The sequence below is a fragment of the Dromaius novaehollandiae genome, unplaced genomic scaffold, assembly GCF_036370855.1.
Source record: "Dromaius novaehollandiae isolate bDroNov1 unplaced genomic scaffold, bDroNov1.hap1 HAP1_SCAFFOLD_30, whole genome shotgun sequence".
Classification (NCBI taxonomy): Eukaryota; Metazoa; Chordata; class Aves; order Casuariiformes; family Dromaiidae; genus Dromaius; species Dromaius novaehollandiae.
In genome coordinates, this window is record NW_026991333.1 from 3,270,113 (window position 1) to 3,285,893 (window position 15,781).

A 15,781-nucleotide genomic window follows, 5' to 3' on the forward strand; every position below is an offset into this window, starting at 1 on the left:
CCAGCTCCATGGGTTCTGGGGTGGCTGCACTGGTCTGGAAAAGGGCGGTGTGTTGGTCCCAGATGGTTGTGCCTGCCTTTCTCCACTCCCACAGCCGCTTTGCCTGGTTCATGGCTGGAGCTCTGCTGGCAGGCAGGAGTGGAGAGCTCGATCCTGGGCCCTCTCCCACCATCGGCCTCTTAAAGGCTCTGGAACAGCGGTGCTGAGGTCACTGCTGACACGAGGAGGCCGTGGTGACAGCATGCCTGGCTCGGTCCCCACCCGCAGGGGCCCTGCCTGGCTCTACCGCATGGTGGGATGCTGGGGGCTGAAGGGTGCCTCCTTGGGGAAGGGGCTGTGGTGCTGGGGGCTGCTCTCCTGGAGACCCTTCCCATGGACCATCTCGCCTGGCTGAGGGAACGGCTGCTCCTGCACCAGGGAAGTGCTTGCTGCCTGCCCAGCGTGGGCCATGGGCTCCAGCCCCGTCCTGTGCTGGGCACCTCTGCTGCAGTCGCTCCCGGGTGTCCCTGCCTGTCCCAGAGCCCTGGGAAGCCCCTGCTGGGGGCCAGCCCTCCCAGCACAGTCTCACCAGTGCCGAGCAGAGGGGCAGCCCCACTGCCCTCGACCTGCTGGCTGTGCGCTGATGCCTCCTGGGAGGTGGCTGTCCTTCCTGCAGGGCATTAGCAAAGCCTTTTCCCACAGCTCTTTCCTCCTCCCCACAATCTTCTTGCTAATGGGTCAGTGCAGGAGAGGACTTTCCCCTCCCTTCCAGCCTGCTCAGCCCCTGCAGCAACCTCCTCTGTTGGGAGCTGCCTTTTCTGCAGAGGTGAAGAGCTTCTCTGCCGAGGAGTTTCTGGGTCCTGCCGTGCTGTAGCTACTGCTGTCGATGTCTTGCCCAAAGGAAAGAAGTGGGGAAGTTGTGTAATAGAGACTATTTTCTTCCCCTTTCTCATTCTGCTGGTATCTGGTCAGATGAGCTGAGCAAGTGCAAAAGGCTTTTTGTCTCCCCGCATTGCAAGGGATTCTCAGGATGGTGGTGATGATGCAGACAGAAGAGGCCAGGCTCAGTAGAAATGGGAAAAGAGCTTCTATAAAAGAGATCAAGGAACTCAGCAGCAGGATCACTGTAGGATCATCACAGGAGTGATTAATGATGGGCATGAGTTCACACAAGAAATTGTCTGTCTCACTAGCACCAGAGAGACTTAGCTGTGACGTAAGGCACATGATTAGGGTACAAGCCACACATCCACCAATGTGGCTCACAGCTGCGAGGTCAAGATGGAATTTGATATTTGCTACTGAGATTCCTGCAGAGATTTGCCCCTTGCTCAGTACCAGGGGTAGACCCGTCTTGCCAGAAGATAACATTATGCACAGGCCAAGAAACCAAAACAATGAAGCTGTGCAATGCAGACCTACACAGAAACAGTGTACAAGGACACCAAGGCAATAGACATGACCCCTGATGTGATCATGCAGCTGACATGCCCCGGATGAGCACAGTGTCCCTGTGGAGATGGTCCCCCTCACGCCGTCCCTTCAGAGGCATGCCCTCAGGCCCCTTTAGGACTCACACCTGGAAACAGAGAGGAGGTGATCCTGGCCTCTGCTCCTCCTGGCATCTCTGCTGCCCCACAGCCTCGCTCTTCAGTGCCGTCCGTAGCTCCCGCAGCAGTGTTTCCTCCAAACGCTCCCCTCTGGCCCCAGGCTCACCCAGCCCCTTGCGGCCATTTCTCTCTTCCTCCCATCACCAACTCCTCCCTCAGTCCCTCTCTCTCTGCACCTCTTTTTGCTGAAATCCCACCGACAGTTAATGGGGGTGGGGGGTGGGGGATGACTAGGACAGGAGATAGCACACACTCTCACCCCCCTCCGCTCTCTCTAGGCCTCCCGAGGGAAAAGTGGACCAGGAAAACCTCAGGCAAAGAAGGCCCTGAGGGCCTCTGCCCTTTCCGTGGGGTTCAGGATACGGAATTATTAACAGATTTCGCCTTTCCACTTCTCATTTCTTTGCAGCAAAAAACAGTGTACTCAGCTTTACACACTGCATTTATGAGGCATCATCTCCTTTCTGAAGTCTGGTTTCAAAGCTGGAAGTTGTGGATGAATACCTTCCTTTTGGAAAAGCTCTGAAGCATGGAGTGTTTGAGGTTGATTAATGCATAGGACAAGAAGAGCTGGAAGTCACTGCACAAAACATCGCTGGTTCAGCCCACTTCCAGTTAACTCCAGCTCACATTTGGTTTCCCAGTAAGAGCAGAGCAGGGTGTTACAGTGTTTCCCGGCCAGCGTAAGTCTTTGCTAGAGGCAGCTCAATCCATCGCCAGACATGTTAAGATGGAATGGCAGCTTTAAGCTACAGTTGAAAACAGGAGTTTGGACAAGCATAGCATCCCCCTGGCACCCCCCCGTCAGTCCTACATCAGTCAGCTGAAATTCCATGACCAAGTCAGTCTCTTTCCAAGGAAAAATCACAGAGGGAGGAGTCAGGGTTCTCAGCTGTGCTTTTTATTGTTAAAGGCAGGGTGAGCTCGGTGGCAAGTATTTGGCAGGCAAACGTCCTCCACAGCGAGGTGGAGTCACAGCTGGCTGTGCAGTGTGCCTGCACATGCCATTCCAGATGTGTGCAGCGGTGCCCCGGGAGAAGGGTGGTGCTGCAGGGTTGGACATTTGCCGGTCTGCACGGCGCCCAGTGTCCCTGTCACTCTCCACCCCACGCAGTGCAAGGCCAGGGGTATCAGAAGGGTGGTGGCCACGCTGGGCAGCTCCCAAAGGTGGACGCCAGCCTGCAGGGCAGGTCCCGGCTGATGCTGTCCCTCGTGAGCAGGACCAGGCAGAGCAACACGAGCTGCAGGCAGGCGAGGAGCACAAACAGCTTCCTGCAGGCCAGGAGAGGGTTAAGACAGCGGAGGGGAGAAATCTGTCTCATCTGTTTCCAGACATCACCTGCAGATGCCACCAGGCCAGCAACTGGCACCCTGCATCATGCTGGGCACACCACCCCCCTGCCCCGTTCCTGGGCCTCAGCTTAAGGGCCCAAGCATCTCGGCTCTGCTCTTCATCTCCCTACTGAGCCCAGAAACAACCACCACCTCCGCAACCCCGGGAGAAGGGATCCTGAGCTGTGTCCGTGTTGAGAAGGGAGAAGCTGATGGATGCCTTGGGACCGCCAGCCTGGGCGTCCCACCCCCCCGCACACGAGCCCTGGCACGCCGAGCCCCACGCGGCAACTCACTGCAGCCAAAAAGTGATGCCCTGCCTCTTTGCCACCAGCTGCTCCTCCTGCAGGTCAAGGCACAGCAGGGCATGTGTCGGTGTGGGCAAGACTGCTGGGCCTTGGGGGCTCAGACCCCCACCCTCATCCCCACTGAGACCAGTGCCCCCAAAGCCAACGGGTGCCCTGCACACCCTTTCTTCCCCAAGGCCCACGTCGGGCTTGTCCGTCCTACCAGCTTCACAGCCACCATCTCCCGCATAAGTGACGTGGACAGCTTGGCCGCCTGCTCCGTCTTCCCCCTGTTGTGGGCACCACAGGCAGTTGGGGTGTGAGGAGCGAGCTCGGCCGGCATTGGGACCACCAGATGGGCAACAGGGACCCGGGGTGCTGGACAGGCTCTGCTGGGGCTGAGGCAAGGCACCCCAGGCTCCCAGCATCAAAAACACCCTTCCCTCCACTCCCTTCCCACGTCAGGCTCGGAGGGCATTTAGGAGAGGCTTGGAGCTCTTCAGAGCTGTTCAGAGCTGCTTCAAAGAGTTAACCAGTGTGTGGGTTGTTTGTTTGTTTTCTTTCCATCAGGTACTTTGAAAAAGGCACTGGGCCCTTGGGAGAAGGTTTGGAGGACTCGAAGGGAGGCTGAAAGCTGTTGCAGAGCCCCTTAGGGCTGCCCAGAGCTGTTCAGCACTCGGCAGAGGATTTTAGAGCTGGCGCGAGTGGTCGACCGCTGTTCAGGGAAGGTCTGAAGCCACGCAGAGGCTGTTGGGAGTGCTCCAGAGGCATTCTAGTGGGGTTGGGAGCAGCTTAGATGTCATCGGAGGAGGATGAGATCAGGGGCTCTGTTGTCCGGGATTGGCACAGCCCTTCCCAAGCTGGGACTGGGGACACAGAGACCTGGGAGCTGCACAGAGCCCCGCCCCACAGGTTGGGCGCGGGGGCCTGTCCCCACTCACCCCACTGTCTGCCCTTGGAGGCCCTCGCGTCTCTCCCGGAGGCACTCGCGTTCTTTCCTCAGCACCTGGACGAAGGAAGGGCCCTGCTCAGTAGTCCACGCCAAGCCCACCGTGAGGGGGCTTTCCCCACACAAAGACCTCGTCCCGCCTTGCTTCCTACACCTAGTACCTTCTCGATCTCAGCCTGCTCCCGCAGGGCCTCTGCCAGCTTGGCTGCTGACTGCTTCTCCTGCAAAGCAACCGGGCCACGTTGCAAAGAGCCCAGGTGGGACTGGCGATGCCCAGTCAGTCTGCAGGGCGCTGCGAGGCCAGCCAGGGCCAGGGAGGCAGGGACACAGGCGTCCTTGGGGCTGGCACCACACCCAGCAGCTCTGCCCACCTAAGCGGTGTTTTCACGGGGGTTACAGACCTGGTGGAGCTCCTTCTGGGCCACGTCTCCCTCGGCCTTCACCTCCGTCAGCTCTGCCTGGGAGAGAAGAGGCAGTGGGAGCATCTCGGTGGGGGGAGCTGGAGGACCCCCAGGGACCAGTGTGGGCTCTAGGCCCAGTGCCCTGGCTGAGACTGGGCGTCCCCAAACCACGCAGTCCCCCCACCCCTCTCAGGGTCCCTGGGGGAGCCAGCTGGACAGCGGAGCATCTGCCTCACCTGGAGCTGCGGGAGGACTTCTTTGGTCCTCTCCAGCTGCTGGGAGCTCTGGGCATGCTGCGCTGCCAAGGCGAAGTGCTGTGGAGATGAACCGGGGGTGAGGGCCAAGCGCGAGGGGGTCGTGGGGCAGCCAGAGGGGTGTCCGAGGGGGTGTTGGCACGGGGCTCTCGGTACCTCGGTGGTGAGCTCCTGCAGGGTGGTGCGGAGCTCCTCTTTCTCCTGCTCCTGCAGGGATGGGGACAGTGCTGGGGAGCAGGCCTTGGAGCCCCCCGTGCACACGCCCGGGCATCCCCAGCACCTACCAAGCCCCGGAGCTGCTCCTGCATTGCAGCTGTCTCCTGCTCGCTCTCCTTCAGGCAGCTCAAGAGGGTGCTGAGCTCTTCCCTCAGCCCCACGTCGGGCTCCTCAGCCCCCTCCCAGGAGCGCTGCAGCCTGCAGGGTTGAGGAGAGGGGAGGCTGCTGAGTGCAGACCCCCGGGGCAGAGATCAGGCACCCAGGCAGGTGGGTAGCACCCAGAGCCCTCCGGGACGGGTGGCAGGGCCTGCCCCCCACCTCCACCCAGCCCCGCAGGGCCCCCATCGAGGGCCAAGGCATGCAGGGGCTGCAGACAGCCTCCGGGACCCGAGTCTCAGCCCCGAGCAGGATGGAGCCATGCCCACCTATCCATCCCTTCTTCCAACGCGCTGCTAGCTGCTCGCAGGACGCCACAAGCCTGCTCCTGCTCCAGCAGCTTCTCCAGCAGGTCCCGGCGTTCATCCTGGTGCCGCCGCAAGCAGAGCTGCAAGTCCTCCAGCTCCATGGGCACAGGCATGCACTGCAGGCCGAGGGGCCGGCAGCTCCTCTGGGCCAAAGGCGCTTCACCCCCTCAGCCCGAGAGAGCCCTTCTCCCAGGGGCCGCAGGCAGCTCGGTGTCCCGAATGCCAAGGATGCTGCTCTGCCCCACTGTGAGGTCGCCCCAGCCCGCCCTGCCTTGCCCTGCCCCAGGCTGCTGTGACACGGCTGCTCTTCTCTGACCTCACTGCTCCTCTCTGGCAGCACCGCTGTGGGGCTGCTGGAGCCCGAGGGGGACCTGGGGGTTGCAGAGGCCTCAGCCCCGCCCAGGGCTGTCTAGACACGGCCACCTCGACACCAGCCCGCAGGGACGTGCATTGGTGAGGGCAAGACTGCTGGGCTTTGGGGGCTCAGACCCCCACCCTCATCCCCGCTGAGAGCTTGTGTAGAGAACTGGTACTAAATGCAATTTTGTCTCGACATTGCTGCTGCTGCTGCAGAGCCGCTACTGCCAAGGCGTGTCGGGCAATGCTGCACCGGCGTCCCTGGGAGCCGTCCGCGAGGTAAACAGCCTCGTGCACCTGCATGGGGGAAAAAGGGTGCAAAAAGGGCAGAAGGTCGCCTCTAGGGAAACAGCATGTCTGGCACGAACTGCACGTACACATTTGCCATCTGCGCATGAGCAGGAGATCCCCCCCGGATGCCCCAGCCCGTTTCTGGAAGGTTCCGAGAGGGCGGACTGCGCATGACAGTTAATCTGCATGGGAAGCGAGGAAGCACCTCCCAGAGGTGGGGCAAGAACCTATAAAAACTGCAGACTGTGTGAATGGGGGGGGCTTGCTTGCAACGACTGAAGATCTCGGGCGGAGTCAGCAGAACACCATCGGACTCGGAGTGGCGGTAGCTAGTTTCTTTTCTCCTTTTCCAACTTTCTCTGTCTTTTCCCCTTACCCTTGTTCCCCTCTCCTCTTTGCCTTTCCCCACCTTTTCTCCCCACTCCGTTGAAAATAAAGGTAAAAGGTTGTACGACATTTGGCCGGTTTTAGGGTCTTAATCTCGTCCTTGGGATCATAACGAAACCTTCCCGATATTGGATCGAGACAACAGTCACATGCTTGAGGGCTGCCATTCAGAGGGACCTCAGCCGGGAGGAGGAATGGGCTGTCAGGAACCTTGTTAAATTCAGAAGGACAAATGCCAGGCCCTGCACCTCGGAGAGACCAACACCCTGGAGCGATACACACTGGGGAGTCCCTGGCTGGGCAGGAGCTCTGAGGAGAAGGACCTGGGAGTCTCTGTGGGCAGCGAACTGAACATGAGCCAGCAGCATTCCTTGGCAGACATGGAGGCCACAGCATCCTAGCCTGCATGAACCTGAGCAAAGCCAGGAGATCAGTGGAAGTGATTATCCCCCTCTACTCGGGCTTCTTAGAGCACATCTAGATCCTGCATCCAGTTGGGGCCCCGTGCAGAAGAATGCTGTTGATCACTCTGAGTGATTTCAGTGGCAGGTCCCCAAGGTGCTTGGGGACTGAGCACTTGCCCTGGGAGGAGAGGCTGAGGGAATGGGGCTTGTTCAGCCTGGAGAAGGGAAGGCTTTTGGGGTGACTCTTAGCAGATTCCCAACTCAAGGTGGCCACCCATAGTGAACCAGCCTTTTACAGGGATTCATGGCAGAAGAATGAGAGGAAATGGTTAAAAACTAAGATGGGATAGCAGGGAGAAAAGTCAGTGAGGATAATGAAGCATTTGAAGAGCTTATGGCCTCTCTGTTCTTGGAGGCTTTCAGGACACTGTTGGACAAAGCCCAGAGGAGCTCTAGTGTGACTTCAGTGTTGATCCCGATGGGAGCAGGAGGTTGCACTAGAGACCTCCTAAGGTCACTTCCAACTGAAAGGGATGGGTGATTCTGGCATCTCTGGCGATAGCTACTGCGATTCTTGCACTCCTGAATTCCTTTTCTGTATGTGTTTTAGCACCACGCATGGCATCCCCAGAGCCAGGCCTTCCTCGTGATGCGAGGTTACCTCTTTTTAATTATGGATGACTGCTTGTCCTCCTCACCATCTACAACACCTGTAACCACAACATGATGTCAAATGAGTGTGACGTATGCAGAATGTCATGGCATGAGGGTGGTTGCACTCTAACAGGCCTAAGGCATTCTGCAGATCCTGTAAAATCCAGAAGGATTGGGAGATCCATTAAACAACCTAGGCACACATTTGTAAGCTTGACTTTGTCAGTGTGGGAGGCTGAGGGAGCTGGGTTTGTTCAGCCTGGAGAAGAGGAGGCTTTGGGCAGACCTAATGACAGCCTGCCCATACCTACCAGGAGATCATCAAGAAGATGCAGCCAACCTCTTCACCCTTGTGCACCATGGGAGGAGGTGGCCCAATGGGCATTAGTTGAAACAAGAGAGGTTCAGGCTGGGGATAAGCAAAAACATTTTACCCATCCAAAGAGTGAAGCACTGGGGCAGGTTGCCCAGAGAGGTTGTGCCACCTCCATCCTCAGAGGTTTTCAAGACCTAAATGACTAAAGCCCTCAGCAACCTGCTTGGAGCTGACAGCTGAGCCTGCTGTGAGAAGCACGTTGGGCTAGAGACAACCGGAGGTCCCTTCCAGCCTGAATGATTTGGCATTTCCTTCCACCTCAGGCCTTCCCTTGTTGACCTTAGGGAAAACATTCTGCTTCCCCACGGTCATGGAAGTACGTCAGACAAAAATAAGATTAGATCAACTGCATGTATCCTGTCCTGCTCTGGCCAGAGCAATTCAGATTCAGGGCTGCTTGGCAGGCACCCCCAGGTGGCCCTGATTTTTCATTGGCTTCAACCTTTATTGCATTTCCCCCTCTTTTCCACATTACAAGCCCTTCTCTTTTATTATCACGATCTCCTCCCATGCAATCAGTACACCTCTCTTTACCCTATACCCACTGACCCTGGTTGTGCTTGCTCTGTACCTTCCTTTGGCTTGTCTGGGATGGCTGCCATGCTCACTTCAACCATTTCCAGCTGTTCCTTTAAAATAGTATGGTCTTTATCTATGGTGTCCTGCAGTTGGTGATGCTGTTATCCTGTCAGAGGCATGGCAAGACAGGATGAGCCATCTGCACGCACACATTTACAGCTGACACAAAGAAGCTTGAGCTGAGAGGGACCTTGAGAAGCTTGGAGATGAGGCCAAGAGAAACCTCCTGAAGTTGTGCAAGGAGAAGCGGCAGGTTGGGCCTTGGGGGAGTGACCCTGAGGAGAAGGGCCTGGACTTCAGGAGGGATGCCATATGAGCCTGTGGTGCATGCTCACCACAGATCAGGCCAGCTGCATAGGGGGCTGCACTAGGAAGCGTGTGGCCCCGCAGACAAGGACAGTTATTATCCCCCTCAACCCAGCCCTGGGGAGGCCACATCTGGAGAATAGTGTGTCCACGTGTGGTACACCCAGTGCTGGAGGAATGGGGAGGACCTGGAGAGGGTGCAGAGGAGGTCTGCCAAGAGCAGGTATGGGTCCTGCAGCACGTGAGCTGTACAGGGAGGCCGAGGGACCTGGGCTACATTATCCTGGTGAAGTGGAGGCTAAGGGCAGTAGAGTAGCAGCCCATGAGTGCTTGAAGGGAGGTTTCAAAGATTTTGGTGCTTTTTTTGGTGGTGGGAAGCAGCACGAGAAGGGGAAAGAGCTACAGTCTTCAGCTTGAGAGGTTCAGAATGGATGTTAAAAAAAGAAATGCCCCTTGAAGGGTAATGCTGTGGTGCAAGAGGTCAGGCAGAGGGAGCCTGTGGTGAGCCCCTGGCTTTGTGATTGAAGGAAAAGCAAGGAAGGGTGGAGAGACATCAGTAAAGGTGGGCAGATCCCTGGGTGAGAGCCAGGAGGGGAAGCAGGCTGGGTGTCTACAGGCTGCAGTGGAGCAGGCACAGGCGTGGGACAGTGTAGGACAGCCTGGGGTGGAGATGGCCAGGGGCACTGCCAAGGCTGAAAGCTTCCAACAGAACTGAGATCTTTGTCCTCTTGTCTATGGCTGCTGTACCTGCCACTGAGGCCTGCCAGAAGACACCATTTCCTTGTAGTCCGGGGCCTTGTTTCCTCCTCCTGCTGGGGGGGGGGTCTGTGAGGTGCCATCTCATTGTCCCTCACTCAGTGTGGCACACCCCCACCCTCACACTGCCCCCACAAAGAGCCCTGAGCAAAGCGTGAGGGAAGGGATCACCCTACTCAGGGGCTGGGTGTCAGTGATGGCCATGTGGTATGATAAAACACATCCAGGTTTTCTAGGCATCAGAGCCACCTGCACATTTTCTTTACCTACCTGTAACAACTGCCTCTGCTCTCATCAGCCCCTGGGGAGGCTTTGTGAGTAATGGCCCTCAGGGGGACCCATTAATACTCCAAGAAACTTTGGGATTTGCTTCTGAATTCAACTTCTTGAGAGGTTGGTTCATTCTCCTCTCAGAATCTGATTCAGGGACTCAGCACCAAATACCCCTGCTGAGGGGTTACTGCAATGCAAAAAGCCCTAGGGAGCCACGTCTATCTCCATAATCTCCCTCAATTCTTCAGATCTGGAGTGGCTAATTGGAGAGGTTTCAGGAGTGTCTTTACAAGAGGAAGATATCAATGAGCACCTAGAAAAAGACAAAATATTCCTGCTTTTAAAGTTTTCTTTACTTTTCAGCTTACAGAACAAGTGATATCTACATTCTGCAATTCATAGCGACCCAGAGGGTTTCCCAATGAATCCTGATGTGTGAGAAAAGCAGTATTTTTGACAGCAGGCATGTACGAACAGCCTTCCTCCTCCCCTCCCCAGCCCCACCATTTCTCTCTTCGGCCACTGGGGACCTACATCACCCTTATAAAAATCAACCCTTTTTCCACTGGCATCTGTAGCTGAGTGTTACAGCCTCTATGCACCAATTCCCACCTGCTTTCCTTTGAGAACTAGCTGCAAAGAGACATAGGAGGATAATTCTGAGCTGTGATCAAAACAACAAAACATGATACATTTGAATGAAAAAATAAAATACACTCCTTAACTGCATGCTAAGTCCAGGCTGCCTCCAGGGAGGTCCACTTTCCACAAGGAATAACCTTGCTAGAAAGATTTTTGACAGCTAGACAGGAAAGGAGAGATAGCAACACAATTCAGTTGTTGTCTAAAGAGACAAGGAGACTCCTGAAAGAGGAGGCAAGCTCAAGCTCAGAGCTGCAACTAGAGAGATGAGAGGTACCTGAGTGAATAAAGAGGAAGAGGAGGAGGAGAAGTGGAAAGCTATGGAAAGTTCCCTTGTACAGATAGTCTGATGCAAAGATGACTGTAGAAATAATCAGTTTAATCAGGGCATGGGGAAAGATGTGAAAGATTGGTGAGGTTAAAAGCACAGTAGAAGAGACAGAGCAGTGATAATGCAAGTTTGAGGGAGATCAGTATTTCTTCTCCTGAGATTCATACCCTTCCTGAAGATTTCCAGGAGTTCCTCAAAGGAAAACATGGACAATTTATTAAAATTATTGAATTATTTCAGCTGAGGAAAAGGTGCTCATATTTTTAACACATTTTTAAACAGTCCTTCACCTTTCCAGACAGAGCTCAGGTGTCTAACCACAAGCATGCAGTGGCACTTGGAGAGGCCCTGGTGTATGTGAGGTACCTGCCTGGGCCTGGCAGCTCTCAGAGTTGACCTGCGGGAGACCAGAGCCCCTCTGAGGTGCAGACGGAGGCTGGGCAGAGGGGACCAAGGCACCTACAAAGACACCACATGTCTGTGTCCCTGTCACTGCATCTCACCCCAGGTGGAAATCACTTTCCTTTACAAAACACACACACACACACACACACACACACACACACACACACACACACTCACTCACTCACTCACAGAATCTGCCCCAAACACCAACAAGGAGGAGTACAAGAACATAAAGACTGTTAAAAGCTGAAAAGTGTAAAAAATAATTCTTTGCTTTTTAATTTCTTCTTTGTTTCAATTTTATTGTCATTTTCTAAACATTTCTGTTATAATCAGGCCTACAGCATGATAAAAGACAACACCGAGTCCAGGGCTCACCAAAACCACTCCCTGCCCAGGGCTCTCCATGCCACTCCTCACTCGTTCCAAAGAGCCAGGCACACTCTGAGGGCTCAGGCTCTCTTGACCAGCAGTGAAAAACAAGGTGACCGGCTTCAATGAAATGAGATATCTTTGGAAGGCCAAATTGGCACCAATCTCAACACACCTGTGCTGCAGTGCTGAGGCCCTAAACACCTAGCCACACTCCCGGGACGGTCAATGAAGTGTAACTGATTTTAGGCAGCAACAGGGAGGAGGCTGATCTCACCCAGTGCCAGACCCCTTCAAGGCAGATGTCTCTGCCTAATCCAGCTGCCTGCACTTCCCCTTCTAGGCAATAGAGAGAAATAAGGTGTCTCCCTGAGAGGTGTTGGGAGACTTCTGCTGGTGACCAGCTAGTGCTCCAGAAAGGTTCCTGTAGCTCCTGGATCACATTCCCCAGCACTGCCTGGGAACACAGCGACAACAGGGCATCTCGGGCAGCAGTAGCCTCTCTAGGTGCCCCAATTAATAAAGGCCTGAATGTAAACTTTTAGTCAAAAGTCCAAACCTATTCAAAGAAGAACTCTATGCAATAACTGAGAAAAGCCTTCCTTTCCAGAACTTCAAATGCTATTTGTCAATTCTCATGTTGTTTTTCCTTTCTTTTTTATTGGCAGCACCATGTCCATGCACTACAGTAATTACTTCCTCTGTTCGAGTATATACATATGTATGTACAGTTATTCATCACGCCCTATTTGCTACCAGCACTTTGAATGGGGAAATTTTCTGCTGGGGAACACCTCTATTTAAATTGACGTACTTCTCTCTCTTCTGCCTCTCTGCCCTGTCTGCTTTGTCTGCCTAGTCTGTCTTTACAGAGCTCTCCCTAGAAACGTGAACTGTGAACCTCTGGACATCATGTCCCCTCAGTCCAGCCTCCCTCCTCAATGCAGAGGGAACTAAATGAGCTTGCTCAGGGGCTCACTCCAATTGCACATAGTCCACAAATGCACTGAGAGTGCATGCCACCCCATGGTCAAGGCCATTAATGAAGAAGTTCCACAGTGTTGCCTCCTGTGCTGATCACGGAGGGATGCCACCAGTAACCAGCCACCAGTTTGGCCTCCTCGTACCACTAATCACAGCCTTTGGGCCTGATGGACCAGCCAATCTTCCGCCTGCTTTATGGTTCATTTATCAAGTGCAGATCCCAACAGTTTGGCTGCAGGTAGAACATGGACGACTGTGTCAAAGGCCTTGCCAAAATGAAGGCACACCAAGTCCCCTGCTTTCCCCTTGTGCCCACAGTCTTCTGGTAGAAGGCAGTGAGGTTGGTCAGGCACAGTTTCCATTTCCCTTTGCTCAGCCCATGCTGGCTCTGCCACTCGATACCCTCCATGTGCTTGGAGATGGTTTCCAGGAGCATTTGCTGCATCACCTTCCCAGGGACTCGCATGAAGCTGACCTGCATTCTTCCTCTTGCCCTTCTCTGGAAATGGGTGTGATGTCTGCCTTTTCCCAGATAGCAGGAACCTCCCTGCTTGCCCCGACATTTCAAAGACAATCAAGAGCAATGTCACACGGGCACTAAGAGCCTTAGGGGCAGCTCTTACCGGTAGTATGTAAGGCAGAAAAGACAAGGAGAGACTCAGCTTTTTCCCGGTCCTTGTCACTATGTCCCCTGCCCCACTGAGCAGTGAGAGCACATGTTCCTTATCTGCCTTCCTTGTGCTGACAGCATGCTTACAAAAGCCCTCCTGGTTGCCCTCCCCACCCCTTGCGAGCTCCAGCTCCAACTCCAGCTTTCCTAGCTCCATCGCTGCACCCACAGGCAAGGTTTCTGTCTGCCTCCTGGGCAGCCTCTTCCCCCTTCCACCCTCCGGGAACTTCCTTCCTGTGGCTGAACTCCTAAGTCAGGGTGCCCCTGGTCATCCATGCGGTTCTCCTGCCAGGCCCTGCTTGACTCCCATCACATCACACTGGCTTGTTCCTGGGCTTTGAGGACGTTGTCCCTGAAGATCCACGAGGGATCCATGGCCTCTCTGCCCTCCAGGACAGTCTCCTGTGCCAATTAACCTGGTTCTGGCCTAACAGCAGCACAGGCACAGGTGACTTCCAGGAACCTACACCAACCAATCAGGTACTGAGGCAGAAGTGACCTCACAATCAGCACTGAAGCCCTTTGCCGGGTTCTGTGGTAGCAGTGACCTTACAGCCCCATATGTGAGCCCTGTGCCTGCTGCTGGCCTAGCAGCTCCTGGGGCAGAAGTGACCTCACAAGCACAAACCCCAGCCATGTGCCTGCTCCTGGCCTGTCATGTTCTCTCACAGAAGTGACCCTCTCCTTGACTCCCAGCAATGTGGGGAAGGTTGTTCTCTGGGATTTGCTTGCTTCTGCAAGAGCTTCTCAGGAGCTAGGAGAGGGCCTCGGAGGTGGCAGTGCCCTGGCCCCAGGCACACAGCAGCACCTTCACTCTGCCAGCCATGGGACCTCTCTTTCCTCCCCCCAGGTCTCTGCTCTCCAAGCTGCTCTCCAACAGGGTGACAAGTGCCTGAGGTCCCCTTGCCCACACACAGGGCATGGTCCTGACGGATTCCCATGAGCACTGCCAGATGGTTGTCCCCAAGCGCCTGACCCGGGAAGCGTTTGCAGGAGGGAGACAATCAGTTATCACAGCCACAGGCAATGCAGTGCCATGAGGATCCCTCCAGGCCTGTTCTTCCAGCACCTCCTTGAATGACATGCTCGGGAGGAACAGGAAGGGCCAGGTCCCATCTGTGCCCATCCAGCCGGCTGCAGGGAGTCCCTGGGGTCCTGTTTTAGCCCAACAGAATGAAATTCTCAGTGTAGCGGCAGGGCTGCCACTCACTGCTGCCTTCCACACTGGTCCTGGAGCTTTGAGCTCCCTGACTGAAACCTTTGTTTGAGTGCCCAGCAACTGCCCCTTGGCTGGACGGGGTGTCTCCAACCCTGATGCCCTCTATGTTACAAGAGGTGTCAGCAAAGGCCCTCCTTCCCCCAGGTACTGCTGCTCATGGAAGAAATAGCTCTGCCAGAGAGGGGTTAAAATCCACCCATATTTGGAGATGTTTACCCCTGGGACTGCTGCCTTCATTCCCCCTCTTTGGAGTTGTTTCCACTTTCTTCCTCCACCTCTCCCACAGAAACTTCTTGGACTCTGTGGTGGGTGTCCTGAGCTCCTGTTGTGATCAATCGGAGGAGGCTGTACCCAGCCCTGTGGCTCAGGGACTGGGATCCTTGGCACCTGGGGAGGGTCCCTGCTCCTTGGCTTGCCCAGGCCTTTGCTGTGAGCTCTCATGCACACACTTACTCTTGCAGTGGGCTCCCCACGATGCCCAGATTATTGGCATGGCGTGTCCCTGGACTCAGCTCTTTCTCCAGAGGGATGATCCATGATGCAGGGGAGAAAATATAGCGCAGTATAGACGGAGGAGTGACACGAAGAAATATCACTGAAGAGTATAGAAAGCATCAGGTAATTTATAGTCACCTGCCTGACATTCGGTCCTAATCGTTTCTCTTTCATCCCACAGCCACTGAAGCCAAACGGAAGATTTTTTTTCCCCCCTCCCCCCAGTTGGTGTGAGTATGAGTCCTAATGCTTAATTAGAAAGTTAGACTTGCAAAAAACATGTTCTACTACTAAAACAGCATAATCCTGGCCATGTGCTTGGAGGTTGAGTAAAGAAGAAGTCTCTCTGGAGCTCTCTCCCTTGAGCAAGCCTGGGTACCTCTGGCTCCAGCCACTTGGCAACTGGCAGAAAGGCCTTTCTTGTTTTGATTGCTTTAAAATGTTGGCAGTCCCTGGGCACTCTGTTGATCATACCGCTCTCCCCAGCATTGGTAGTCTGCCAATTGTGCCCTTTATTTTGCTTCTTTTTTGGTGGTGGCTGCCAGGGTATTTCATCTGTCCCACTGCACTTGCCCTGCACTTGTCTGTACTCTTGCTGATACAACCCACGATAGCAGTAGCTGTCTTTGCTACAGGAGCACCCTGTTGACTTCTTGTCAACTTGGTGAACATGAGGACACCCATGTCCCTTCCTGCAAAGCTGCTCTCCAGCCAGTCCGCCCCAGCTTGCCTTGCTGCAGGGGCCAGAGCGGGGGCCCGAGCTGGTGGTGCTGCTCAGCAGAGCAAGT

At 55.0% G+C, this 15,781-nt stretch overlaps 1 protein-coding gene across 1 annotated transcript in view; it reads right to left on the reverse strand.

Moving 5' to 3' along the window:
- Window positions 1–4,528: 4,528 nt before the first annotated feature.
- Window positions 4,529–15,781, reverse strand: part of LOC135325817 (olfactory receptor 14A16-like) — a gene marked incomplete at its 5' end in the record, with an annotated part of 109,601 nt that continues 98,348 nt past the window's right edge. The window contains one exon of the mRNA XM_064503794.1: window positions 4,529–4,615. Coding sequence (XP_064359864.1) covers window positions 4,529–4,615 — 87 coding nt within the window. The remainder of the gene's footprint in view (window positions 4,616–15,781) is intronic.